This window comes from Rhinolophus hipposideros (assembly GCF_964194185.1).
Source record: "Rhinolophus hipposideros genome assembly, chromosome: 21".
NCBI classification, from domain to species: Eukaryota; Metazoa; Chordata; class Mammalia; order Chiroptera; family Rhinolophidae; genus Rhinolophus; species Rhinolophus hipposideros.
Window position 1 is genome coordinate 44,233,363 of NC_138067.1, and position 27,356 is coordinate 44,260,718.

A 27,356-nucleotide genomic window follows, 5' to 3' on the forward strand; every position below is an offset into this window, starting at 1 on the left:
TTATGCTACTTAGAAATAGTACCTTCCCCCTGCCCCACCATTTTATTTTTATCACTGGCATACAGAAATAAAACTATATTTTGATGTTCACTTTTTATTCAGTTTCCTTGCAAACTTACTGATTTTTAAATAATTTATAGGTTCTATTGGGTTCTTTATGATTCTTTATATGCATAATTATGCCACTCCAGAATAATGATACTTTTCTTTTTTCCCTGTCCTTATATTCATACCCCCCCCCTTTTATTACAATAGTGATAGAATGGGAGTTACCTTTGGGCTAGAAGGAAAGGGTAGTGATTGGGAGGGGAAATCAGAGATTTGGGGGTGCTGGTAAGGTGAAGTATCTAAATCTTGGTGGTTACATGAACATGTCCATAATAATTCATGGAGCTTTTAATTTGTGAGCTTTTCTGGTTATATTATACTTTGATTAAAAGCTTAAAAACAGCATGACTGCGGTGGTTTAAAATATGTCCACAACTTGACATTCTTTTCACAATATGTCTGCAATTTCTTTGTCGCACTCCTTGAGTAAGAGCTGGACTTTGTGAGTCAGTTCTAAGAAATATAAAAAGGGGAAACGATAGTATACAACTTGAGAGACTTGGTCATCCAAGGCAGTGTTCTCTCTCCAGCTGCTTGCTGTGCAAGAAATTAACTTCCATGAGAAGCCGAGACCTCCAGCCAACAGACAGCAAGCAACTGAGGCCTTCAACTAAGAACCCTGTGAATGTACTATTTTAGAAGTGCAACCTTCAGCCCCAGTCAAGCCTTCAGATGAGTGCAGCCCCAGCTGACATCTTGACCACAAACTCATGAGAACCGTGAGCCAGAACCATCTAGCTAAGCTACACCCAGATTCCTGACCTTCAGAAATTGTGAGATAATATGTGTATTGTTGTTTTTGTTTTTTTAAATGAAGTCATTTTTTTCAAAGATTTTATTGGGGAAGGACTTTATTGGGGTGTATTTCCAGGACTTTTTTCCAAGTCAAGTTGTCCTTTCAATCTTAGTTGTGGAGGGCGCAGCTCAGCTTCAAGTTGTTGTCCTTTCAGTCTTAGTTGTGGAGGGCACAGCTCAGCTCCAGGTCCAGTTGCCGTTGCTAGTTGCAGGGGGCAGCAGCCCACCATCCCTTGCAGGAGAGATGGTGATTGGGAGGGGACCAACAATCTTGTGGTTGAGAGGACGCTCTCCAACCAACTGAGCCATCCATGAGGCAGCTCAGCTCAAGATGCCGTGTTTAATCTTAGTTGCAGGGGGCGCTGCCCACCATCCCTTGCGGGATTCGAGGAATTGAACTGGCAACCTTGTGGTTGAGAGCCCACTGGCCCATGTGGGAATCGAACCGACAGCCTTTGGAGTTAGGAGCACGGAGCTCCAACCACCTGAGCCACCGGGTCGGCCCTGTTTATTGTTTTAAGCCATTGAGTTTGGGGCTAATTTTTTTGCACAGCATAGACAGTATATTTACCTAGTAAAAAATCATCCTAAAAAACATGTTGACCAGCCCAAACTGCACCCACAGAACCTTATTTCTACCTCCTATTTCATTTTCAAAGAACTGGACCATTAGCAGCAACTCTCAAAACAAGACAGCCTGTCGGCTGAGTCATGGCACAGAGGCTGGTGCATGGTGTGCATCCAATTTACTAGCCATCTTTTGGGGTCAACAAGGAGACAGAATTCATGCCAGCATGAGGGGCCTTTTATTGCTCAGGGGTTGGGCCCCCACGTTTTGGGGGAGTTCCCCCACTGCTTCCTCCCCCCATTGTCCCTGTGGACCCCTCAAGTGGCAGGCTGCTGAGTTGATCGTGGAGGGAGCACATCTTCAAGTGTAGATAGTCCACAGCGGCCACCTTCTCCCTGTAATGACAGACAGGGGGGAGTTGGTGCTGGTGGGGGCCAGATGCCACAGGGCAGGAGTGGAAGGAGGGGATGATAGGCCCAGTGCTGAAGACTTCACCCTCCTCCCATGCCCTCAGCCTCCTTCCTCACTCCGGCTTCATCTTTTCCGTCAGCAGCAGGTTCTTGGCCCGCAAGGCTTTGTCTTGGGCCAGCCGAAGGGTGGAGCTCAGGGCCTCTGCCCTGACGTGTTTGGCCAAGGCCTGGCGCTCCAGCTCCTGGGGAGAGGAGTGTAGGCGCGGCTGGGCTTGCTTGACTGGGCTAGGGGTGGAGGGGGAGCTGGATCGCAGAGGGCAAGGGGCAGGGTCCCATCAGCCCGAGTTCCTCACCCAGGGTATTCCCATCGTGCCTCCAACCTGAGACTGACCCCAGCATCTCATAGTACACTGGTCTTCCAAATTCCAATTGTGGGCTAAACCTGTGTCTGGCGCACTGTCTGCCCCCTAATGTACTGGCCTTCTATGCCCCAGCAAGCACTAAATCAGCATCTATCATATTGTCCCCAAATGCCTGTGGATATATGTCTGGACCCAGTATTCCATTACATGGTGACCTACTACATCCCTTAATTCACAAGCCCTCACATCTCCTTAGCTGTAGATCAGCATCTGTTATAATAGTAGTCCCTAGTGCTCTGGTTCCCTATATCCCAGAATGTACCAGGCCCCATGTCCTATCATGTCTTACTCCCAAAGCTCTACCCCATCAATGTCCCATACTGCTTCACCCACTGTAACTTATATCCCATCATACATTAGGCCAATCGCCCATAATACGTTAGATCTCTATGTTTCAGAATGTACATGGTCCTCAAGTTCCATCGGCTATTGGGCTTGAGTCTGTGGGGCAATGCCCCATGATGACCTGTGGTTCCATTTCCCATAATGCACTAATTTACTGTGACTTATATTCGCTGAGTCCCATCTTACCTCAATGATTCTATATAATGTGTGGCCTCTTTTAAGGTCTACAGAAAATCAGGCTTATATTCCATGAAGCTCTAGACTGGTATCTGTCGCCTGTGTCCCACAATGCACCAGATCCAGTGTCCCCATCATGCTTTGGGCCCAAAGTCCATCACCCAAAGCTCCATAATGAATGACCTATGAGTCACCAACTACCAAACTGCTTATATTTCCCCCACCTAAATGCATTAGAGACTAGTGTTCCCCCAACACCTACTGCCCACAGCTCAGCTCTTCCCATCCTGCCACACACCAGCAGTACATTGTGCCCGGGCCTCCCCTCCCCCTGCCCTGACAGAAAAGTGGGGCATGGTGGCCCATGGTCCCTGGTACCAGAATCTTCTTGTGTAGCCTCTGGCAGCTGGGGCAGGCGGGAGCCAGGCCCCTCTGCTTCACCTCGTCCACTAGCGGGGTCAGCGCTCGTTCCAGCAGCTGCTGCAGGGACTCCGTGGACAACTGCTGCTCCTGGCTGGGGGAGGGATAGTTACCAGGTGAAAGATGCCTAGGACTACATTCCCAGGATACCCCATGCCACCCTGCTCAGCCTCCACCTAGTTCCTGTTTCCACTATGCACCCATGCAACATTCCCACCATGCTCTAGGGCCAACGTACAGTGCATCAGATATCTGTTGGTTTCCACAGCATGGGAATTCCCACAGTGCCTAGGATTCCCACTCCCAAAGGGCACCAGATAGCCCTCAGTTCATCAAAAACTCACATTTCCTACACTGCACTGGTTAAACCTGATCCCACGTTGTGTTGGTAGCCCTCTTCCTAATGTGAATCAAGCAGGCAATGTATTCCTTGGCTCTCCAATATACCAAGATCTTACCTGACCCACAACACACTGAGAAACCCAGTGTTCCACCAAGCACTACATCCCAACCTTCTTCCCACAACGCACTAGAAATCCAGGATGTGGGATCAAATATATGGTGATGGAAGGAGAACTGACTCTGGGTGGTGAACACACAATGTGACATATAGATGATGTATTACAGAATTGCACACCTGCAACCTATTAACTTTATTAACAGTTGTCACCCCAATAAACTTTAATAAAATAAAAAAAAGAAATCCAGGCTGCGTGAAATGTATCAAGTCTCTTGCATTCCACAAGACACTGACTCCACCTTTTAGGGAGGGAAGAAATGTGACTCCTATAATGCACCAGGACTGGCCCATCCTACACTACATGCATGGGGATGCCCTGTCTCCCCAAATGCACCCCCTTCCCGTTGTGCCAGTGCCCCATCTCCTTCAATGCTTTGACCCAGAATGCACCTGGAGGCCAGGCCTGGGCCCCTTACCTGGCACAGCGGGTACAGGAACCTTGGGGGGCCCGATCCAAGTTCATGGAGAGGTCAGACCCTCTTCTAGAACTTTGAAATTGCTTCCCCAGCTCCTCCAGAATCGGTTTCACTGGGCCCAGCCCCTCCAGTTCATTCCTCAGTGAAGCCACAGACGCCGCTGACCGCTCCACCCTGAGGCATGAGAGTAACCAGTGCTGCAAGGTCGCCTCTCCTAAAGAGTCCTAGCAAGGCATCGCCCCAGATTAGCACCTCTGATTCCCGCGAGTCTGTGATACTCCGCCATGTCTTGCGCCTCTCTGCTCTGATTGGCCCCTCTTGTGCTTTAAGGTCCGAAATGCCCCTCCTTGTTCTCTATTGGTTTTCCCTAATCCTATTTGGCTCCTCCCTTTGCCCTTTTAAGGTATGGAACAACTGTTCTCTAATTGTCCCCGCTCCTCAATCCTTATTAGGTATGGCACGCTCTTCCCTATGCTCTAATTGGAGCGTTCTCCTGTCCGTATATGATCTCGACCTCTGAGCTCCAGCTGATTGGTTAGTCCACACCTAGGCCCCGCCCCCTACAGCCCTCCCCTGTGCCTTGGCCCTTACATGGTGCACAGCTCGTCTGCTCGGCCCCGCAGCTCCTGCAGTCCCCGTGCCGTCTGCGCCTGCTCGCGCTGCGCTCGCTCCCACTGGCCCAGGAAGCCATCGAGCCTGCCGCCCAGGGCCCCGAGCAGCCGCAGGGCCTCCTGCACGGCCCCCTCCTGCTGATGCCACCGGGCAGTCAGCGAGGACACCTCTCTCCTGGAGGAGCCGAGGTAAGGAATCGGTCAGGGCTAGGTTTGGACTCACCTCCATCGGCCCTTCCGCGCCAAGACCTCGTCCAAGGCTCCGGACCCACCCACCCAGTCCCCAAATTCGAGAGTCCTGTCCAATTCTTGGAATCCTCCCATGTCCCCTAGAGCCCCACCTCTATCCCCTTATCAGGTATCCTGGCCCTTCCCCTCATCCTGCCCTCCACCCCCACATCAGTTCTTCCAGACTGCCTCCTCAAGACACAGCTCACACCAACCCTGCCCCCTTTATTTGGAGCCTCCAAGGACCTGTGCCCCCAACCCCCCAAAAAGCCCGCCCACCTCAACAGATCACCCTCCCACCACTCTTGTACTCAAACTCAGTTCCTCAAAGTCCTGTCCTTCCAGGTCACCTCCCGCCGAATACTCCCTCCCAGGTTCTTCGAGGCTCCACCCCCAGGTCCCACTCACCTCAGCTCCTCAAGGCCGGTAGAGACCTTCTGCAATTCCTGCTCACTCAGGATGGGGCCTTCGCCTGCCCGGGCCCCTATTCCCCGGCAGCCTATGGCCAGGCCGCGTGATCGTGGGGGTTCACTGGGGCTTCCTGGTGGGTCAGAGCAGCCCGGGGGCTGGGTGGCCGGGCCTGGACTAGGACCCTGCCTGGAGAGACCCGCCTCCAGCTTCTGCTCCAGCAAGTGCAGCTCGGCCTCCTGCCTCCGTGGTGTCTCATCCTGAAGCTGCTGCTGGAGATAGCGCAGCTTCTCCTGGGCAGGGAAGGAGGGCAGGGTTATTGTGTCCAGCCCCTTGCCTCCCACAATCACCTCCACCCCCACCCCAAATCCGCCCAATGAATCCCCGAGATTGGAAAGTAAATGGATGTGGGAGATAGGATATTGGGAAGTTCGCCTTGGAGTCTAAGTGCACTTGCTGTTACGGCAGATGCTTGTCCCATTTGAAGCCTAGGTGGAGTCCAACTCAGTTTAACATCCTAATGCCTGCCTCCCTGTCTCCATCCTGCCCTCCACGCCAACTCTAGTCCTCCAAGGTGTCAAATTTCAGTCCCTTCTATTTAGGAAGCTTTTCCAACATTTTCTTGGGAAATGAGTGGGCATGTGGGCAGGATGGGCATTCCCACTCACAGTACAACACAAGTCCCCTCCCTCTGGGACCTGAATGTGACTGTGCACAGATAAGTATGACCGTGAACATGAAGGGGCAGTGTGGTGGTGGTGGTGGTGGTGATGGTGGTGATAGGGAGGGAAGTTCCCCCTGAAGTCTACCTCAAGTATCTCATGCATCTAATCCTCTTACCAAATCCTGGGACCACCCCCTTACCTCCAGCAGGGCAGAGTTCTGCTTCAGGACGTTGGTTTTTATTTCAGCATCTTCCACTGACCGGGTCACCATCCGGCAGTTCTCCTGGGTTAGAACACCAGGGCGGGGGCCCTGCCTTCCCACTCCAGTTCTGGGTCCCAACCCTTGCCTCTCTATTTCTATACAGGCTCCATCCAACCCCAAATATAAGGCACATCCACTTCTCCATGTTTGCCCTCTGCTTTTTGGTCTGCCCCTTAGGAGCCTGGTTCCCTTGGTTAAAGGGATGGCTTCCTCTTTGGACCTCTCCCATGCTACTTTTCCACTTTTTCCCACCTCTCTTATGTTCACCCACACCATTCCTCCGCACTTTCCCTCCCACTGTCTTCCTACATTTACTCCTTTCTCCCCAGCCCACTCCTACACCTCAGTGGCTCACCTTGAGTTGACTACAGTACCCTTCCAGTTCTTCTGCCTCTTGTCGCCTTCTCTCTAGATTCTCGCTCAGCACAGAACACTCACTCTGGAACATGGAAGGGAGGAGGGGGTTAGCCAGGGCTGCAAGGGGGCACCCTGTGAGAAGGAGAGGCTGGGCCTAGGAATGTCACTTTTCCTTTTGAGCCTGTACCTCCCCAACTGGGCTACGGGTGCATTGAGCTGGAGGAGAGCTGTAAGTGGGCAACGTGTCCCTGGAAGAAGAGGAAGTATTGGGGCAGGAGGGATCCTCACACCTGCAGTGTCTGCACGTGCTGATTAACTCGAGTGGTCTTTTCCTTCAAGCTGGTTATGGAGTCTTTGGCACGGATCAATCCACTGTTGACCCCACTCTGGGAAGAAAGGGAGACAGGAGTGTCATGGGTGTGTGGGCACAAACCCCAACCCAAAGAAAAACTCTAGAACTGGGAGGAGGCACTGTTTTACACCTTGATTCTGCCCTGGAGTAGCTGTGTGACTTTGAGCCAGGGCTGCACCCCTCTGATTCTTGATATTCCTGCTCTGTAAAACCTGGGGTGGACTTGTTTTCTGCTTGATGGATGGGAAGAAAAATAAGTAGGACCAGGAGGGAGTTGGGGGTGGGTTTGGGTGGAGGGAACGCTTAGACGTGTGGTGGAAGAAAGATGGTCTCAACCAACCACTGAGATAAATGTCCTTAGGATCCACAGACATAAATAAGATAAACTGTTAAAACATGCTCTTTCTTTCTCTCCGGCTCTTTCTTTTCCACCTGGAGAAGTCTAGACACATCCTGCTTTCTAGACACGAGCACTTACTATGCACCAGGCCAACCACTTACACACATTTTCTCTTTATTCCTCACAGACACACCTCTTGAGATTATTCTGCAAGTGAGGCAAATGAGGCTCAGAGAGAGGCTGCCACTTGCACTTGCTGGTACACAACACGAGGTGACTTTGTTAGAATTTAAACCCAGAGCCTTTGTTTTAAACCCTAGCACCATATGGCCTCTCATCCTCACTACATTTTATCATTATAAAATGCTTTGTGATTTCTACCGAACTGGCTTAGGAGAGATGCCTGTGGCAGGATCCACTCTCATCTCTTCTACATTTACAGAAGAGTTAGCCTAGCACATGACTCCCTAGCCAAAGACCACATTTCCCAGGCTTCCTTGCTGCCAAGTATGTCCATGTGACTAAGTTATGGCCAATGGAATGTGAATGGGAATAATGTAGACAATTTCCAAGTCATGCCTTTAATAAAGGAAAGGAGGGAGAATGTCTCCATTTTTTTCTCCCTACTGGCTGGAATGCAAAATTGATGGCTAAAGACAGAGTGGCCTTCTTGGACCATGAGATGGAGGACACAACAAGATAGAAGAAGCTTGAAATCCGACACTGGAGCTGCCATACCTGATTCCAATAATTTATAAAGACTTTTACACACAGGAGATAGCATTTTCCATCTTGTTTAAGCTATGATATTTTGTGTCTTTTTGTTACAACAGCTAAACTTATGACTTAATAGCTGAGCCACCAGAACATAGGAGCCCACTGCATTTGAAGAGCAGAACTGCTATAATTGTTGAGGCTTTTATGTGAGAAATAAACTATCCTGCTCAAACCTGTTACTTTGGTTTCTTTCACAGCTGCTGAACTAATACACAAAGAAAAAGAGAGAACACGTTTCCTCCATTTTAATAAGGAGAAAACAACACATTTCTTACATGATTGCTCTGGAAAATAAATGTGATAAGAAATATTGTATTAAGTTGACATCAGCAAAATGGTGGAGTCAGGAACCCCAAAATTCCACCCTTGTATAAAAGCAATGAAGAAACTGGCAAGAAACAGTTAAGAGCCAAGTCATTGAGAAGATACAACAATTATAAATATGTATGCATCTAACAGAACTTCAAAACACATGAAGCAAAAACTGACAGAATTGAAGGGAGAAATTAGCAATTCAACAGTAATTTTTTGAGACTTCAATACCTCACTTTCAATGATGGATAGAACAACTGGAGATAAGATCAGCAAGGAGACAGAAAACTTGAACCGCACTATAACTGAACGGGACCTAACACATCTATAGAACATTCCACATAACAACGGCAGAATACACATTCTTCTCAAATGCACATGAAATGTTCTCAAAACAAGTCTCAATAAATTTAAAAGGATTGAGATGCTACAAAGTATGTTTTCTGATCTTGATGACTTCAGTAGAATGAACTTAGAAATCAATGGCAGAAAGAAATTTGGGAAACTCACAAAAATATAGAAATTAAACAACACACTCATAAACCAATGGGTAGAAGAAGAAATCACAGATAAATTATATTTTGGGATGCAGGAAAGTGAAAACACAACATTCCAAAACTTATGGGATGCAGGGAAAGCAATGCTTTGAGGGAAATGTGACCATAAATACCCACATCAAAAAAGAAAGAACTCAAAATTACTAACCTAAACTTCTACCTTAAGAAACCAGAAAAAAAAAAAAAGCATACTAAACCCAGAGCTAGCAGAAGGAAGGAAATAGTAAAGATTAGAGTAGTAAAAAAATGAAATAGAGAATAGAAAAGCAGTAGATAAAATCAACAAAACGAGAAGTGTGTTTTTTAAAAAGATCAATAAAATTGAGAAATCTTTAGACTGACTACAAAAATGAGAGAGAAGACTCAAATTACCGATATCAGGATATTACTCCCAGTCTTACAGAAAGAAAGGATTATAAGGGAATACTATGAATAATTGTATGCCATCAAATTTGATAACCTAGATGAAATGGAAACATTCTTAGGAAAACTCAAACTACAAAAACTGACTCAAGAAGAACTTGGAAAAACTTCAGATGTCAAGAAGGACATCTGAATAGATCCATAACAAGTAAAGAGAACTGAGTTAGTAATCAAAACACTTCCAACAAAGAAAACCTCCCAAAACTCAAATCAAATACCAAAATACCAAAAAGCCCAAGTCTTCACTGGTTTATTATACTAATCATTTAAAAAAGAATTGCTACCAATCCATCTCAATCTCTTCCCAAAAAATAGAAGCAGAGGGAACAGTTCCTAACTCATTCCATGAGGCCAGTATTACCCTGATACCAAAACCAAAGACATCACAAGAAAATAAGACTACAGACCAGTCTCTTTTGAACACAATCACAAAATCTTCAACAAAATTCTAACAAAACAAAAACAGCAGCATATAAAAAGGATTATATGCCATGACCAAGTAGGATTTATCCTAGGAATGCGAGGTTGGTTCAACATACAGAAATTAATCAATGTAATATATCATCAATAGAATAAAAGGAAAAAACATGATTGTGTTGATCCAGAAGAAACATTTGACAAAATTTAACACCTTTTCATGATAAAAACACTCTCAACAATATAGAAATAAAAGGGAACTTCCTCATCCTGATGAAGGGTATCTACCAAACCCCCCACAAAACTATGGTGGTTTAAAATATGTCCATACATTCCTTGATGCTCCTTTGAAATGTGAACCTTATTCCCCTCACTTGAATGTGGGCTGGACTTAGAGATGGATACTTAGTAAATAGAATAAGGCAGCAGTGATGGTATGTGACTTAAGAGACTAGTTCATAAACAGAACTGTGGCTTCCTGCTTTCTCTCTAACTCTGGGGAATGATAGCCGTCATGTCTTAAGCAGCCACTGATGGAGAGGCCCATGTTGCCAGGAACCAAGATCCATGTGAATGCACCATCTTGGAAGCATGACCTCCAGCCCCTGTCAAGCCTTCAGATGACTGTAGCCCCTGCAGAAATCTTGACTGCAACCTCATGAGAGACCCTGATTCAGAATCAGCCAACTAAGCCACTCCAGGTTTGTTGTTGTAAGTTTGAGGATAATTTGTTTCACTGCAATAGCTAACCAGTACACAAAGTGATCTTTTTAAACTGAAGACCCTGAAGGTCTTGGGTTTCCCATGCATGGGTGTCGTGGGAAACTAGGAAAGCAAGTCCTGGGGTCAACTCAGTTCTCCCACTTACTAGCTGTAGGACCTCGGGGAAGGGACTTCACCTCTCTGCCTCGATTTCCCTACCTGTAAAGTGGAGATGGAACTACTAGCTGTCTTCACAGGGCTGCTATTGGGAAGAACACAAGCTGGACCAGAAAGGCCCTGGGTCAATATTTCTTTGAAAAAGGGTAGCTGGATTCCCTGGAGGTCAGTTTTAGCTTCACTGAGCACAGATGAATGGAGCGGTGAAGGCAAAGCTTGTCACCCTTGGCTGAGAAATGAATAGCATGATGGGGAGCCAGAGACCTGGGGACAAAGCCCTCCTTGGCCACCCACTTGGCAATCAAAATCCCCACTCCAAGCTTGCCTCAGTTTCCTTTTTTCATAAAATGGGAATGATGATACCTTGCTCAGATGCAGTGCAGACAGTCAACAGATATGATCAGGAATCCAAGCACAGTAATTAGTGTGAGCACTGTTATTGTTAAAAATAAGGACAACAGATCTACCAGGAAGGGGCGTAGAACCAAATGCTCTTAGTAGCCTCAGGGGTCTGCAGACAGCAGGACAAGTCCCAAGCAGGGGTCAAACAGCCTGTCCTATCCATCTTTGCCTTGATTCACCAACCTGCCCAAAGAGCAATACTACTTTTTCAGTTGCGTCCTTTGTCCTCATAAAGATGTCCTAGCTTAAAACAGAAGCCAAAGCTGTCTGCTTCACCATTTTCCCGCTGACTGTCCAATCTCGGACTTGTCACTCTCTCCACCAGGGTCTCCATGGCCCCTGGTTCTCCAATGTCTCTCTAGTTGTCTACCCTACCTCTCTCTCTGGTGTCTGCCCCTTGCTTCTCTGGATCTCTTTCCCCCTCTCTGGGTCCCTGTCCCCCACTCTGCGTCTCTGTGCCCCTCTCCCTGGATCTCTGTCTTCCTCTCTCTCTGGGTTTCTACCCCCACCTCTCTGCCTGTTCCAGCTCTCTCTCCTGATGTAGCTCAGGTGCTGAGTGCCTGTATGTTCTTACTGTCCACTTTCTCACTGCTCCTGCACATACTTTGAGGTATTGGCCATCATTACTTCTTTCACAGAGAAGGAACCTGAAGCCCCATAGAGATTGATACTCCCCTGCAGCCCCACAGTGAGCTGGTGGTGGCATCAAACCTTGATCCCAGCTACCCAGGGCTCTTTCTCAGATGTCACAATCCACGGGGGGGGGGGACGTGACTCAGAAATAGCTCATGGGAGGCAGACCTCTGCAAGTGCGGCGTGAGTGATGTCCTGAAACAGCGAGGGGACTGTTCTGGCGGGGGGAGGGGACGTCTCCTGGGCCATCCATCCTGCCAGGACTCTCTCTGCCCTGTTCCCTTCTCTCCATCTGGACCCTTGCCCAGCCTTCTCTTGGGCCTCCCTGCCTCTCTCTGTTCTTCAAACATCTCCCACCCAGCCCCAGAGGAGTCTTCCTGGGAAGGGAAGGGCTGTTTCTTTAGTGTCAATCCCACTAGCCCTGGCCCTGCTTCTTACAAGCTCTCTGAACTTGCAGATGTCACTCCACCTCTCTAGACCTCAATTATTTTTGTTTTCATCTTTAAACTGGTAATGACACCACTTCCCTTACAGAACTTCTGAGAGAGGAAAATGTTAGATCCCCGCTATAGCGACATGGCACAGTGCCTGGCACATAGTAGGTGCTCAATAAATGGGAATGGGGTCAATACCCCAAGTCACTCCTCTCTTTCCTGCCCATGAACCCTCCATGGCTCCACATTGCCCTCAGAAGAACATGACGTTTCTCAGCCTGTGTGGCCTGCACCCTGCCCCTCTCCAGCCTCCTCTCTCTTACATGCCACACTCCAGCCACAGGGACAAACTTGCACTTAGCCCCCTCACGCGGGTTCTTTTCAACCCCTAGCTGGAACACCCTTCACTGTCTTCTGCCTGGGGAATATCTTTCTTATCTTTGGGATCCAGCCTGTGTGTTACCTTTTCTGGAAAGTCTTCCTTGACCCTGGCTGGCTGGGCCAAGGCCTCCATTTCCAGGGCTTCCACAAGTGACCTCACTGCCCCCATCAATGCAGGGTGCCCCCATCCCCTACCCCTGATTACTAAGCTTGGCTCCACTACGTACAAGCTTTATGACTTTGGGTATGTTCTTTAACCTTTCAGGGCCTCAATATCTTCATCTGTGAAATGGGGAGCAAATAATAATGATAACAACCACCAACATTTATCTGTGCTTACAGCTGGCTACTGTGCTAAACATTTTACATGCATGAACTACACTTCATTGTCATGACAACCTCATGAAGTGGGTACGGTTATATCCAGAACTCTGTCTCGTGTGCTGCTATTTTCCTGCTCCTAGACCAGTGCCTGGCACCTCATAGGTGTTTTAGAAACACATTCATTTCCATTTTACAGATGAAGAAACTGAGGCTCAGTACATAGAGAGTGCTCAGTAAACATAGAGAGTGCTCAGTAAATGCTAGTGAATCTTATTAGCATCATTATGACCATGGTTATTGGTAGTGTAATTCTTAGTGTCCATGTCAAGCCCAGTTCAGGGTCTGTCTGGCCCAGGAGAAGCCTGGGAGGGGGTCAGGTTGATGGCGGAGTTAAAGGACCAAGCTATAGTACACTGCCCCAGTTAGAAATTCTATAAATTCCCTTAGATCTTGCTCACCTCCCAGTTTTGCCCCAGATTCTTAGCTGAGCCCCTCAGAGAACTCCTACTCATCCAAAAAGCCCAGTTCCAACACTACCTCCTCCAGGAAGCCTTCCTTGATACCCACAGTCTACTTTGAGGGTCTCTTTTCTGGGATCCCCAGTGTTACCTCCATTGTGGAGTTTATTACCTCTGTCTGTGCCTGTTGCCCCCACTAGACTGGGAGCTTCTCCGGGCGGGGAGGGACCTAGTGTGACTCCTACGTGTGACCCCAACCTCACCCCAGACATTGGGAAGTGACTGGATGAACTAAAGACCAACTCCCCGGCAGCAGGCATCATTTACCAAGGATGGAACAGATTCATGGCTGGTTGTTAGGGGAGAAGGAGGCAGTTCCTCTGGGCTTTGAAGGCTGACCAGAACCAACATGACCACGTCCTGCACCTCCTCAGTATTTGCCTACCCCCAGGGTGAGGACCGTCCCCCCAGCCAAGTGCCCCTCACCAGTATTTCTGTGATGTCTGGGTCATCTGGAGCCCAGGGTGGGTTGGGGGAGGCAGGTGGCACAGGCAGTGCCAGCAGGCCGCTGTCATCTGTGATAGAGTCTGTCCCCGAGGAGTCGGTGGGCTCCATGGCGGCCAGGTTGAGCAGGGACACATTGGTGCAGGCCGAGGACCGTTTGAGGTTCAGGCACCAGTGCATTGGCTCGTGGGACATCCGAGGTTCCACCCTAGGGAGGAGAGACAGGCAGGAGGGTCAGGATGGAGCCTCAGTGGGGTATGGTGCCTCCTGCCTCCCTGTCTCCAACTCCCTACTCTCTGATTCCAACCTTACCACCTCCTTTCTTCCTTCTCCATCCCCGCTGCATACTTTCTTCTTTTAATGTCCCCCCTTCTGACTTTTTCCTTCCCCACTTTTACCTCCCTCCCATGGTCCCTGCTCCTTTCTACCTCGATACCTCCCCCTCTCTTTATTTCTCCTTCCTCACTGCCCTCTTGCCTGCCCCTTCCCTGTCCCCTCCTTTTCTCCCCCTCCCCTGCTCCTGCACCCACGGTGGGACTCCTGCTCTGTTGGAGGCGGTGCTGGGCATTAGTACCGTCCCCGACAGGGTGCGACAAACCCACCCGTGGAATGACACAGCCTTCTTTTTCTTCGCATTCCCCTTGGCTGGGCTGGTCACCCCCCCAGGAGCCTCAGGAACCAGCTGGGAGCGGCTCTCGACCCCCGCAGGGGGGTCTCCAGCCTCATGGATCTCTTTGGATTGCCAGATTGTCTTCACCACCACGCTAGCCATGGCGTGTGGGGGCCCTGCTCCCAGGGGCTCCTTCCTCTGCGACGCTCCACCTACTCTGGCCACTGACCCTCAAAGTTCCTGTCCCCACAAGCGTGCCTCACAAAGGACCCAACCACTGAGCCTCATTAAGTGGGGGGTGGGTACAGAGGTAGGGGGAGGTGCTGCTGGCTCAGCACATGGGGGTGGTCTCAGTGAACCCTTCTCATCCAGGATTCTGTTTCTTCCCCGATGTGTCCCTCAGCTTCAGAACCTCATGGAGTTATTCATTCTAGTTTAGAACTTACAATGGATGGGACCACTGATTCTTGGGAGGGGTCCAACTTCCTTCTCCCTGAGGCTAACTGTGGGGTCACCCAGCCCCTCATATTCATACTTGATTCTTCATGCAATCCCCTGGCCTTGGCACTTTCCCAGCATCTGGAAGATGGTGGTGAATGAGGGTAGAGCCCCAGCCCTCGAGGTTCTAACATTCTATGGGTGCTGGGGGGCTGGGATAGGGCCGGCAGGCAATAGACAGAAACACACAAAAACACCAGATGTTGGCAGGTAATGTAAAGAGACTAAAAACTGGGTGATGGTGGTGTGGGCATTGTCGAAACTCATTGATTTGTGCACTGGGGATTTAAGCCTTTTATTGTATGTGAATTTTGCCTATTAAAGAATCTAGGGGTGGCCGGTTAGCTCAGTTGGTTAGAGCGCAGTGCTCTTAACTACAAGGTTGCCGGTTTGATTCCCACATGGGCCACTGTGAGCTGCGCCCTCCACAACTAGATTGAAACAACTACTTGACTTGGAGCTGATGGGTCCTGGAAAAACACACTTAAAAAATAAATAAAAGTTAAAAACAACAACACACAAATAGAATCTAAACAAACATGGAGGGCCGGCACGGTGGCTCAGGCGGTTAGAGCCCCATGCTCCTAACTCTGAAGGCTGCCGGTTCGATTCCCACATGGGCCCGTGGGCTCTCAACCACAAGGTTGCCGGTTCAATTCCTGGAGTCCCGCAAGGGATGGTGGGCAGTGCCCTCTGCCACTAAGATTGAACACGGCACCTTGAGCTGAGCTGCCACTGAGCTCCCGGATGGCTCAGTTGGTTGGAACACATCCTCTCAACCACAAGGTTGCCAGTTTGACTCCCACAAGGGATGGTGGGCTGCGCCCCCTGCAACTAACAACGGCAACTGGACTTGGAGCTGAGCTGCGCCCTCCACAACTAAGACTGAAAGGACAACAACTTGAAACTGAATGGCACCCTCCACAACTAAGATTGAAAGGACAACAACTTGACTTGGAAAAAAGGCCTGGAAGTACACACTGTTCCCCAATAAAAGTCCTGTTCCCCTTCCCCAGTAAAATAAAATTAAAAAAATCTAAAAAACGAACAAACAAATATGGAACTCTAGTTAATGGTAGGCATTGAAGAATTTGGGTTTGTATCAATCTGCTGGGGCTGCTGTAAAAAAGTACCACAAACTGAGGGGTGGAGGCTTCAATCACAGAAGTGTATTGTCTCTCAAGTCTGGAGGCCAGAAGTCCAAGATGGAAGTGCTAGCAGGGCTGGTTCCTCCTGAGACTGAGAAGGAGAATCAGTGGCAGGCCTCTCTCTCCTTGCTTCAGTTAGCCTCAGGCATTCCTTGGCTTACAGATGGCCATCTTCTCCCGATGTCTTCATATTTGTCTTCTGTCTGCCCCTGTCTATACCTGTTTCCAAGTTTCCTCCTTTTTAAGGACACAGTCATATTGACTCAGGGCCCTCCCAATGACCTCATCTTAACCTGATCTTCTGCAAAGACCCTATTTCCAAACAAGGTCACATTCACAGGTCCTGGGGGGCCCAATTCAACCTACCATAGGATGAAGTGCACTGATGTCTGCAGCTTACTGTGAATGAATCAAAAACACAAAATGAGTTGACGGAGGGAGGGAAGGGCAGATGGACAAATGTGCAATAGAGTGAAATGTTAATGGCATAATTGAGGTGGGGGTGTATGTGGGTGTTCACTGTGTGGTTTTTACTTTCTGAATACTTAGACATTTTCCTATTAAAATGCTGGGGAAGAAACAGGATATGCGGATGACATGGTATGATGAGGGGGGCTTGCTTTTAAAACAATGCTGTGGGTGTAGGGAAGTGAAATGGAGGGGGTTATAGGATCAAACAATAAAGGTCTACCTTAACCATGGTGAGAACTGGGCATATGGGGGTGCATTATACCCTCTGCTTTGGGGCATATTTGAAAATTTCTATAACAAAATTTTTTTTTAAAGATTTTATTGGGGAAGGGGAACAGGACTTTATTGGGGAACAGTGTGTACTTCCAGGACTTTTTTCCAAGTCAAGTTATTGTCCTTTCAGTCTTAGTTGTGGAGGGTGCCATTCAGCTTCAAGTTGTTGTCCTTTCAGTCTTAGTTGTGGAGGGTGCAGCTCAGCTCCAGGTCCAGTTGCCATTTCTAGTTGCAGAGGCCGCAGCCCACCATCCCTTGTGGGAGTCAAACCGGCAACCTTGTGGTTGAGAGGACGCACTCCAACCAACTGAGCCATCCGGGAGCTTAGTGGCAGCTCAGCTCAAGGTGCCGTGTTCAATTTTAGTTGCAGGGGGCGGAGCCCACCATCCCTTGTGCTACTCGAGGAATTGAACCAGCCACCTTGTGGTTGAGAGCCCACTGGCCCATGTGGGAATCGAACCGGCAGCCTTCGGAGTTAGGAGCATGGAGCTCTAACCGCCTGAGCCACCTGGCTGTCCCTATAACAAAATTTAAAACATTTTATTTGCATTTTTTTTATTAAATTTATTGGGGTAACAATCGTTAATAATAACATAACATTCAGGTGTACAACATTATAATTTGACGTCTGTGTATTGTGAGCTCACCACCCAAAATCTAGTTTCCTTCCCTTATCATATATTACAATTTTAAAAATACTGATAATGTGCTTGAGAATGAACACATTAGGGAGATCAGGGAGGGCTTACTTTATTTTGTTTGTTTGTTAATTAATTTTGTTCTTTAGATTCCACATATAAGTGAGAACATATGGTGTAGGGAGAGCTTACTTTAAATCCCTAAGTCTAGAAGTTCTCTCCTTAGCAGGGCCATTGAATTGAGACCTGAAGGATAAGGGGCAGCTATGGAGAAAGCTGCAGTAGGGGTGTAGGGATGTGTCTGGAGGGTCAGAATGGCCAAGAGAGGGGACAGTATGGCTTGAGTATGGGGACAATTTTAATACAGTTCCCCCCTCCTTTGTTCTGCCTCTCCCACCCCCCCACTCCCATTGTTTCTCAGTCTAGTTGTGTAGGACAAAGCTCCCTGGCCCATGCTGGTGTTATGAGCCTTGTGCTCCCCCTGGCTGAAGCAGTCGGTTGCCGGTCCTCGGTTGGCTGCTCACAACAGCTCACAGCAGCTCTCTCGGGCTGCTGGCTGCTCATGGTGGCACACAGTAGACCATGGCAGCTCACTCCAACCTCTGGCTGTATACTGCCGCCCATCTCCAGGGAGAGCCGTTGTTCACAATCTCAGCTGTAGAGGGCGCAGCTAACTGGCCCACGTGGGAATGGAACCTACGACCTTGGTGTTAGGAGCACAGCGCTCCAACCACCTGAGCCATGGGGCCGGCCCTAATATGGTTTTATCCTTTCTTAAAATATATATACAATTTTTTTGGCACCCTCTGTATATTGGTAAGCCCTACTCTAATTCAACAGGGGTCAAGTCCACAAGCTCCTAAGGGGGCGCCGTGTACGCCCCACCTGCAGGTTTCCCCAAAGGTGAAGTCTCCTTTGCCAGTCTGACTCTTTAGACCTCAGGACTGCCTTTGCTTTAGACCCTGTCTTAAAAATTTTTGGCTCCTTCAGCTGTGGCAGCCATTGAGGAGCAGCAGCCATGGTCTTGCACTACCCCATGGACATGAGCCTCAACCAGGGCCACAAGTGACCAAGAACGTGAGCAAGTGGAGGCACAACTGACTCCGCTGCTGGCGCCTCACCAGAGTTGTGTGGGACATGATCTGACAGGTGTGCGGCTTTGCCCCCTATGAGTGGCGCCACAGAGCTGCTTAAGGTCTCTCAGGACAAGTGAGCCCTGAAGTTCATCAAGAAAAGGGTAAGGACACATTTCCATGTCAAGAGGAAGAGAGAAGCTGAGCAGTTCTTACAGTCATGAGGAAGGCAGCTGCCAAGAAGGACTGACTGAGCCCCATCCCCCTCTGTGTAATAAAACCTTTTCAGAAAAAAAAAAAGTTTTTGTTAATTCACGGGCTCTGGAGGTGGTTGGGAGAGGACTGAGTTTTCCTGTATATCCATACTGAGAACTCAGAATTAACTCCATGTTACTCCAGGAGGGTGAAAGGTGAAGGGTTGGAGGTGATGGGTGAGAGGAAGGTGGAGAGTTGAGGTGGGTAAACAAGTGGCTTTCCCCCCTTACTTAGAGAAGGACTTTACCTGTTCTTGGGACTCTGGCTGTCTCTCTTCACATTCCTCAAAAAGCGGAGTAGTTAGAACCCCCACTGTGTGTGTGTGTGTGTGTGTGAGAGAGAGAGAGAGAGAGAGAGAGAGAGAGAGAGACAGAGAGAGAGAGAGAGAGAGAGAGAGAGAGAGATCTATATCTATATATCTATTTATAATTTTTTTAATGGCATTATCTTTTGGGAGAAAGTGCCTCCTCCCATGTAATGAATGGACCCCTCCAGTCCTTGGATGCTTAACATATCTTCCTTAAAAAGGACTGTTTTCAGCTCCTGGTCCTAAGAATTTTTTGTTATTTTTAATGGGGTTGTTCTATGTTGTTTAGGGGCAGACAGCACCCCCAACTGTTATTAGGAATGGACTCTCTTGGTCACTAAAACAGCTTAGTGATGTCTGTCCAGAATACACTTTCCCCAGCCCCATTCCTGGAAACCCAAATGGACAGATCCATTGAACCCGGAAGGAGGGCTCTTCTCACCCTCATCTCCATCCCCCCAGGACTCAGCGTGAACGTTCCCGCTAGCCAGGACACTCCACCAAGGCTCATTCCAAGAATACTAGGTTTCAGAGATCTGAAAAGGGTAATGGGTGGGGTTTAGTTCCTTGGTGACAGAAATGGACTCTTCCAGTTCCCTTTGCCCCAAATTGCTCAATAGCCTGGGGCGTTGGAGTTCCGGAGGCTTTGACTTCCCAAAACCCAGTCAACCAAAGCGGGTCTCTGGGGCACTGAAGGGTGGTGGCTGGGCCAACTACAGCAGATCTACCTATTCCTTCCTTTTAAACGGCGTTCTTCAGTACTGGGTCCCATTCTTGCTCAGGAGCTGCAAGTCTGGTGGAGAGATTCACAATTTTGACTTGATATCCGTATAATGGCGTTATGATTGCAACAAAAAGGCATTGCCTATGAAAAAGTCGTTAAAAGCCAAAATATAATTTAAATTCCGATTCTGACACTTCCTAGCTGTGTGACCTTGGGCAAGTCATTCAACCTCTCTGAACCTCAGTTTTGACCTCTGCTTAATGGGACGAGACTTGAATTACTGTTTCCTCTGTCCTGGGATTCTTGGTCTCCCAACAAGTTAGGTCTCAACTTCTTGGCCTCTAGATAAGAGAGGAGTAGGTGGTGGTGGTGGGGAAATCTTAGAAGATTTAAGGAGAGTAGGTGGAGGAAAGTAGGGAGAAAGGGGAACAGACATACGCTTGCGCAGTAAACACCTCACGCTTTCTTGCCCCTCCCATCCCCTTCTCTGCAGCAGGGAATTGCAGACAACGCTCCACCTATCCCAGACCAGCTGAGTGACACCTTCCCTTCTCCTTCCTTCTCCACCTTTCATCACCCTGCTCCAGCCCACATGACCGCCCAACAGAGGGCGGGAGTAGGACTGCCCGGCGAATCTGTGATGTCTGCAGGGGCGATCTACTCGCCCATTGGCCTCAGTCAACGCAAGTTCCGCCTCTTCAAGCCCTCTCCCCCGCCTTCCTCCACGCCAATCCCTCCCTTGTAGAGAGCGTTCGAATCCAATCAATATCCCAAGTATCCGCGCGTAGGGGGCGGTCCCACAGTACGTAACCGAACTCCGCCCGCCTCTCGGCAACGCCTCCTCCCCCCGAACGGAAATAGCGGGGAGCTGGACCAATCGTAGCGGCGTGCCTTTGCTCTGCGGCCAATGAGAGAGGGAGTGAGGGAGATCCTGTGTCTGAGCAGCAGTGACCTGAGCCAATGGGCGGCTGTGAGCTCAGACGGCCGAGGGGAGGGAGGGGCCGGGGGCGGAGCTGCGGCCTGCCAGCCCGCCTGCCTGTCCGCCCGCCCTCCCCCCCTGGCCGGCTCGGCTCCTTGGCGTTGCCTGGGGTCCTTTCCTCCCGATCCCTGTCTGCCAGCCCCCGCTGCGCTGTGCGCTGCCCGGCCAGGCCTGGAGCCGACACCACCGCCATCATGCCGGCCGTGTCCAAGGGCGATGGGATGCGGGGGCTCGCGGTGTTCATCTCCGACATCCGGAACTGTGAGAGCTCGGCGGGGGGACACTGGAGACGGGGAGCGTGGAATTGAGGGGTTCGAGGGTTACAGAGGGGCCCGGGGGATAGAAAGCCATTGGGGTCGTAGAGGGAAAAGATAGAGAGGACCCGGGGGGAACTTTAGGGTGGGGGGAATGGAGGGGCTTAGGGTGTCATAGAGTGCCTCTTGAGGTGACGACACGCAGTGGCTAGAGGCGTCTGGGAGGGTCTTAAAGGAGAGGAGGCTAGTAAGGTTCCGAGGGTGGGGGCATAGAGCTGTCCCTGTGAATGATAGGCTGATGGGTCGTATTAGCGATGGGGTTAGAGGAATCCCTGGTGTAGATACAAAGGGAAGGTGGTGGATGGGTTGGGGGGGGGGTATTCTGTGGAGCGATAGAGTGGGAGGAGGCTAGAGGGGCCCGGGAGGCCGTGAAACACTGGGAGCCTAATGGGGCCGCGCTTGAGGGCCTGGTTGAGAGGTTGTCATAGAGGGAAGGAGCAAGATAGGTCATTGAGGCACTTGGCTAGTACATAGAGGGGCCTGGGGATGATAGAAAGTCCCAGGGGTTGGGAAAGAGATGGGAAGGTGGGGGCTTATAGCGGGACCTTGGTGAGGGATAGAGGGGCTCCAGGATGGAGGATTGCTTAGGAGATATTGAGGGCAGTGCAGAGGAGGCTTGAGGGGTTACGCAGGGGAAAAGAGGGACTCACGGAGTGTTGAGGAGAGACACTGCAGGTGAGGGTCTTGGAAGAACCTGAGACAGAAAGCTGGGGCCTGAAAAGAGGAGGATATTATAAATTAGGGGTTTGGGGGATGTTCCAGAAAGGGAAGAGCCCAGAGCTCTAAGAAAGGGCCAAGGAGCCTTAAGAATTTGTGAGGAAGAGCTCTGAAAAGCTGGGGAGTAGAGGAAGCCTGGTCTCAGAGAGGGGTCAGGGAGCATGACAGTTCTGAGTCTATAGCCCTCTCCCTCTGACCATCTCAATATGGGACAGTGAGCACCACCAGGAAGGATTGTCATGGCGATGGGAGGCCTGGCACCCAGTCAGTCCCAACTCCTGGGATCTGGTGTTGGTATTTGGAGCTGCCGAGAGCTTCAGAGGCTGTTCCACATGGGATTTGGGGGCAGCTAGACCTGGGTTTGAGTTTAAATGCTGTCACTCCCCAGCCGTGTGATAATGTGTGTGAATGAGGCCTTTCGCACATTCCAGGCACCAGGAGGATCTTGGCTATTGTTGTTATTTTGCTGGATCTGAGGAGTGGCCAAGGATCTAGCACATAGTAGGTGTTCAATGAACAGGAAGAGTGGAAACTGTTGGTGTCAGGTGGTTGTCATGAAAAGGGGTGGAGCTAGGAGGGGTTGTGGACTAGGTGGGTTTGCCGGCTGTTAGAAGCAGGTGTGCATTGCCTCTGATACCTACCAGACATGAGACCCTTAGCATGTCACTTAACCTCTCGGAGGCTCAGTTTGATTGTCTGCAAACCTCACTGAGAATAGCATCTTGCCTCTGAAGTTTCATTCATTCATCTGACAAGTACTTTTGAATCACTAACGTGTGCCAGACACTGTTCTGGGGACCGAGGCTACAACAGTGAACAAAAATTCCTGCCCTTGGGAGTACCATGTCATGAGAGAGAAAATAAACACAGAGAACCTGCAATAAATGATACAATGTCAGACTACGCCGTGAAGAAAAATAAAGAAGGGGAGGCAGGCAGAGGGACCTGGATGGAGAGGGTGCTCAGTGAAGGCCTCACCGGAGAGCTGACATTTGAGTGGAGACTTGAGTGAAGGGAGGGAGTAAGCCCTGTGGACCCAGGCAGGGGAACAGTGCATTCAAAGGTCCTGAGGTTGCGGCACACTTGGTGTGTGTTCCCATATGAGTGAGGGCGCCGATGTAGCTGGAGCCAAAAGAGGAGAGGATGGGAGCTGACGTGTAGGGCTTTGTGGGTCACAGTGAGCGCTTTGGCCTTTCCCTGAGTGAGGCAGCAAGGTTTTAAGCGGAGGAGGGACATGAGCTGATTGATGTTTTAAAATAATTTCTCTGGCCACTATGAAGAGCACAGACTGGAGGCAAGAGCGGAAGCAGGGAAAGAATTAGGGCCTGTTGCAGGCATTCAGGTGCGAGATGGTGTTGGCTCACCTGGGGTGAGAAGGGAGTGGGGAGAAGTGGTTGGATTTGGGATAAATTCTGCAGGATTTGCAAAGGGATTGGATGATGGGGTTAGGGAAGGAAAGAGAAAACAGGTTGGTGTCACTGCAGGACCCCAGCGGGAAGCCAGGGGACAGAGAGGAGACTCCAACTTGGGGGCAGTGGAGGTAATTTTGCCAAATGAATTGGGGCTGGAGAATCAGGGCTTCCCCTTGTCTTTTTCTCATCAAGTGTATGTTGAGTGGCTGGTATGTTTCTAGCCTTATTATAGGCGCTGGGGATATAATGGTGAATAGGACAGACTTGTCAGTGCCCCTGTGGAGCTCCTAGTCCCTTGAGGGAGACAGGTACTGCATAAAAAATGCAGCTGTCCTTGTTACAAACAGTTGTATACAGATGTTGATAGTAGCATTATTCATGATAGCCAAAAAAGTGGAAACAATCCAAATATTCATCGATAGATGAATGGATAAACAGATGTTTTCCACCCACACAAAGGAATATTATTCAGCCATTAAAAAGAATGAAGTACTGATACCTAGATGCTATAACATGGATGAACCTTGAAAACATCATTCTAAATGAAAAAAGCCAGACACACAAAAATGTATGATTCCATTTATCTGAAATGTCTGGAATAGGCAAATCCATAGAAACAGAAAGTAGATTAGTGGTTGCCTAGGGCTAGGGGTTGGTGGAATGTGGAGTGACTGCTAAGGAGTACAGGGTTTCTTTTTGGGGTGATGAAAATGTTCTGGAATTAGATAGTGGTGATGGTTGCACAACATTGTGGACATATTAAAGACCACTTGATGCTTTCAAATGGTGAACTTTATGGTATATGAATTATATCTCAATTTTTTTAAGTGGAAAAAAGTTGTAGCTGTCCTAGGTCCAGTGAGGGAGAGGGCCTCAGTGTTGAGAGAATGGGGGCTCTGTCTGTTTGCGTAGTTCAGACAACGTGGAGGAGTTAGGCAGGCCAAGGGAACTGTGGCTGAGGGACAGCAAGTGCAAAGGTCCTGAGGCCCAGTCGAGACTCTGAGCTAAGGCCTTAGACCTGACTTCGGGGAGAGAGGCAGAGTGTTTGTCCTAAGAGTACTGGAGGGTTTTAAGCAGGAGTGAGAGAAAAGAAGGGATGCAGGACGTGCTCAGAGATGAGCAGGGGGAGGAGCTGCAGCCATCCTGCTGCAGAATCCGAAGGGCATAGTGGAATTCAGAGAGAAAAATCTAGAAGTAGATAAAAGGCAGGCTCTGAGAAGTAGGGCCAGGAAGGGCAAATTCTGCAGATAAGAAGGGGAGAGGTTGAGGCTGGGTGCAGCCTGAGGGTGTGGTCCTGTCCTGTCTGAGCGGATTCAGCTTCCCAGTCATTTATCTCTGAGAGCTCCCTATGGCAGTGCTGGAGCTGCCTCCTCTCCAAAGACTCTTCTCCCCTCTGGCCTAAGGAGAGTTTACATGGGAGTAAATGGGAAGAGGGACACTGCGCTGCCGAAGAGCCTTGAGCTTCATTAGGACACATCCCACTCCAAGTTGCCACCCATTCTGTCTGTGACACCTACCCCAGCCCCTAGAACACAGGCCCCGGTCTGATCCTTCCCTGGGTCCCCAGTTCTGCCCATGTAAGGTCCTGGCACAATGGAGTCCTCAGGAGATGTTTGCCGATTGAATGAATGAATGAATGAATGAACAAATGAATAGATCTTTACTGAGTGCAGACTGAGTACCAGACACTGTTGTAGATGATGGGCCTGGAGCAGTGAATGAAAGTCCGCTCTCTTCGGTGTTCATGCTCTACAGGGGAGATGGACCAATACACAAGTATAGTATTCAGGCAGGTATTCAAGTATTCAGACAGGTGGCAGTGACTATTGGGAGGAAATAAATCAGGGAAGGAGGTATGTGGAGACAAAGTTAGGGATGGTGCTCTCGTATAGGCTGGTCAGAGAGTCTCTTGCTGAAAAGGTGACATGGAGCAAAGAATTGAATTTAGTGGGTGAATAGGGCCTGCACAAATCTGGAGGAGGACATTCTTGGCAGAGGGAACCTCCTGTGCAGAGGCCCTGAGGCAGGACTGAGCTGGAAGTGTAGAAGGAACACGAGGCAGAGAAGCAGGAGTTGGTGGGGGTTGCAGTCAGAGAGGGAACTAGGACGTGCCGGGCCTGGAGGGTCTCAGTGAGGACTTTGCTTTTACTCTGAGTACAATGGCAGCCATGGAGAGATTGGGAGCAGAGAAGGGACAAGATTTGACAGGTTTTACAGGATCCCTATGGCCACTGTGCATAGAACAGAAAGAATGGGTCCCACTTTGCTGGTTCTCCAACATTAGTGTGCCACTGGGGACCCCTCACCCCATAATTGCATTCAACGCCTGCCCTGTGCCAGGACTGCTCTGGACCCTGCAAATGCCATCAGGAATGAAGCAGCCATACCTCCCTGCCCTTGGGGACTGGCATTGTAATCTACCCAGAGTTTACAGATCAGCATGTGCCCCTTTAATACGTTAGGTGGCAGCTCAGGGAGGGTCTCAGCTGCATTCCAGCTAGGGAATGACGGTGTGATTCGGCTGCCCAAGGAGATTTTTCTCTCCCAGGGGTGGTAACACCAGCACAGTCTAACCCAGCTCTAAAAATGGGAAACGGACCAGTGAAATTCATTTTCATATGTTTTATTTACCCCAATATGTGCAAAATATTATTTAAATGTGTAATCAATAGTTTTAATTTTTATTAATTTTTATTTTTTTAAATTTTTATTGGGGAATATTGGGGAACAGTGTGTTTTTCCAGGACCCATCAGTTATTGTCCTTCAATCCAGCTGTGGAGGATACAGCCCAGCTCCAAGTCCCGTGCCGTCCTCAATCTTAGTTGCAGGGGGCGCAGCCCACCATCCCAATATGAGAATTGAACTGGGAACCTTATTGAGAGCTCGCGCTCTAACCAACCGGGCCATCCGGCCGCCCCTCTGGAAGTTCAGCGGCAGCTCGTTGTCGTCACTGTAGTTGTGGAAGGCGCAGCTCACTAGCCCATGTGGGAATCGAAACGGGAACCCTGTTAAGAGCTCTCGCTCCAACCAACTGAGCCATCCGGCCGCCCCTAATCAATAGTTTTTAAATGATTAATGAGACAGTTTACGATCCTTTTTCAATTAGGAGGCTACATTTGCACAGGAAATAGTTGCTCTGTATTAAGAGTTCGTAAAACTTACAATTGAAAAAGTAGATTAATGAAGTGCTCAAGTTGCTCCGAATATACTTTTGCAGTAACTGAATCAAGGATCTGTTTTTCAATTTCGATTTATTAAAATTAAATAAAATTAGGAATTTAATTCCTCAGTTGCACTGGCCATGTTTCAAGTAGCCCGATGCAGCATTTGGCCAGTGGCTCTCATATTAGCACAGGGCCAGCATGTTCTGAGCTGGATCGTGGTCCATATTCAACAGGCATCTCCCAGAATCCTCTCTGAGGACCTAGCCTGCTGGGACTTGTGTGGGAGACACATCATGGCAGGATGTATGGATAGGAAATTCTCTTTGCTTGTATTGTAAACAGTAGCTGTCCAAAAGGCTATGGGGGTTCTTGGGTACCAGACAATGCCTGCATTATCTTCATGAAGCCACATTGGTCCATCCAAGGTAGAGTTGGGTTTGTTAGGATGCCTGTGGTGGCAGTGACAGACCCACCCCTGTGCCCCTGCGGCGTAAACCCTTAGGGAAGGCTTTATCTCTCCTAACCAGAAGCCCCAAGGTAGGGCAGATGCTCTGTGCAGTCAGCAGTTAGTTCCCAGCTCTGGCCTGTAGCAAGGGGGTGGCCTCTATTCCACCCACCAACAGCTACAGGCAAAAGAGGGACGACTGCCTTCCTATGGTTCCCCAATACCTTCAGAAAAGCCAAGAGAGGCTGTGTGGTGTGGCCTCCCTGCTGTGCTGGTTTGCAGACCTTTGCATAGACTGGTCCTCCTGCTCAGAGCACACTTCCCCTTATTTCTGCTTGGTGCATTTCAGCTTCATCTTTTGATCCTCAAATCCCAGGAGCTGTGGACCCCCTGGGTGCCTTCCTCCCCCAATCTGCTTCCAG

At 49.3% G+C, this 27,356-nt stretch overlaps 2 protein-coding genes across 6 annotated transcripts in view; one reads left to right on the forward strand and one right to left on the reverse strand.

Annotated features, from left to right (window-relative positions):
* Positions 1–1,709: 1,709 nt before the first annotated feature.
* On the reverse strand, positions 1,710–14,677 carry TSKS (testis specific serine kinase substrate; the record flags this gene model as incomplete). 3 transcript variants are annotated; one of them, XM_081031278.1, is made up of 11 exons in its annotated part: positions 1,710–1,866; positions 1,999–2,123; positions 3,204–3,339; positions 4,182–4,355; positions 4,773–4,967; positions 5,429–5,721; positions 6,293–6,376; positions 6,711–6,794; positions 7,003–7,098; positions 13,888–14,113; positions 14,508–14,677. In XM_081031278.1, the coding sequence occupies 11 exons, from the start codon at positions 14,675–14,677 to the stop codon at positions 1,710–1,712; spliced, it is 1,740 nt and encodes a 579-aa protein (XP_080887404.1). The 3 variants fall into 3 exon arrangements, with proteins under 3 accessions (XP_080887404.1, XP_080887403.1, XP_080887405.1); XM_081031277.1 differs by having other exon boundaries at positions 6,293–6,403; XM_081031279.1 differs by having other exon boundaries at positions 1,789–1,866; positions 1,999–2,166.
* Positions 14,678–20,916: 6,239 nt separating this feature from the next.
* The window catches only part of AP2A1 (adaptor related protein complex 2 subunit alpha 1), a gene marked incomplete at its 3' end in the record, with an annotated part of 28,277 nt that continues 21,837 nt past the window's right edge, over positions 20,917–27,356 (forward strand). For 2 of the 3 annotated variants that reach the window (XM_081031418.1, XM_081031419.1), the window contains exon 1: positions 20,918–21,142. In XM_081031418.1, the coding sequence (XP_080887544.1) occupies positions 21,076–21,142 (67 nt within the window). In that variant the 5' untranslated portion in view covers positions 20,918–21,075. Of the gene's footprint in view, positions 21,143–27,356 lie in introns of all 3 variants that reach the window. The other variant, XM_081031420.1, reaches the window with a different exon arrangement.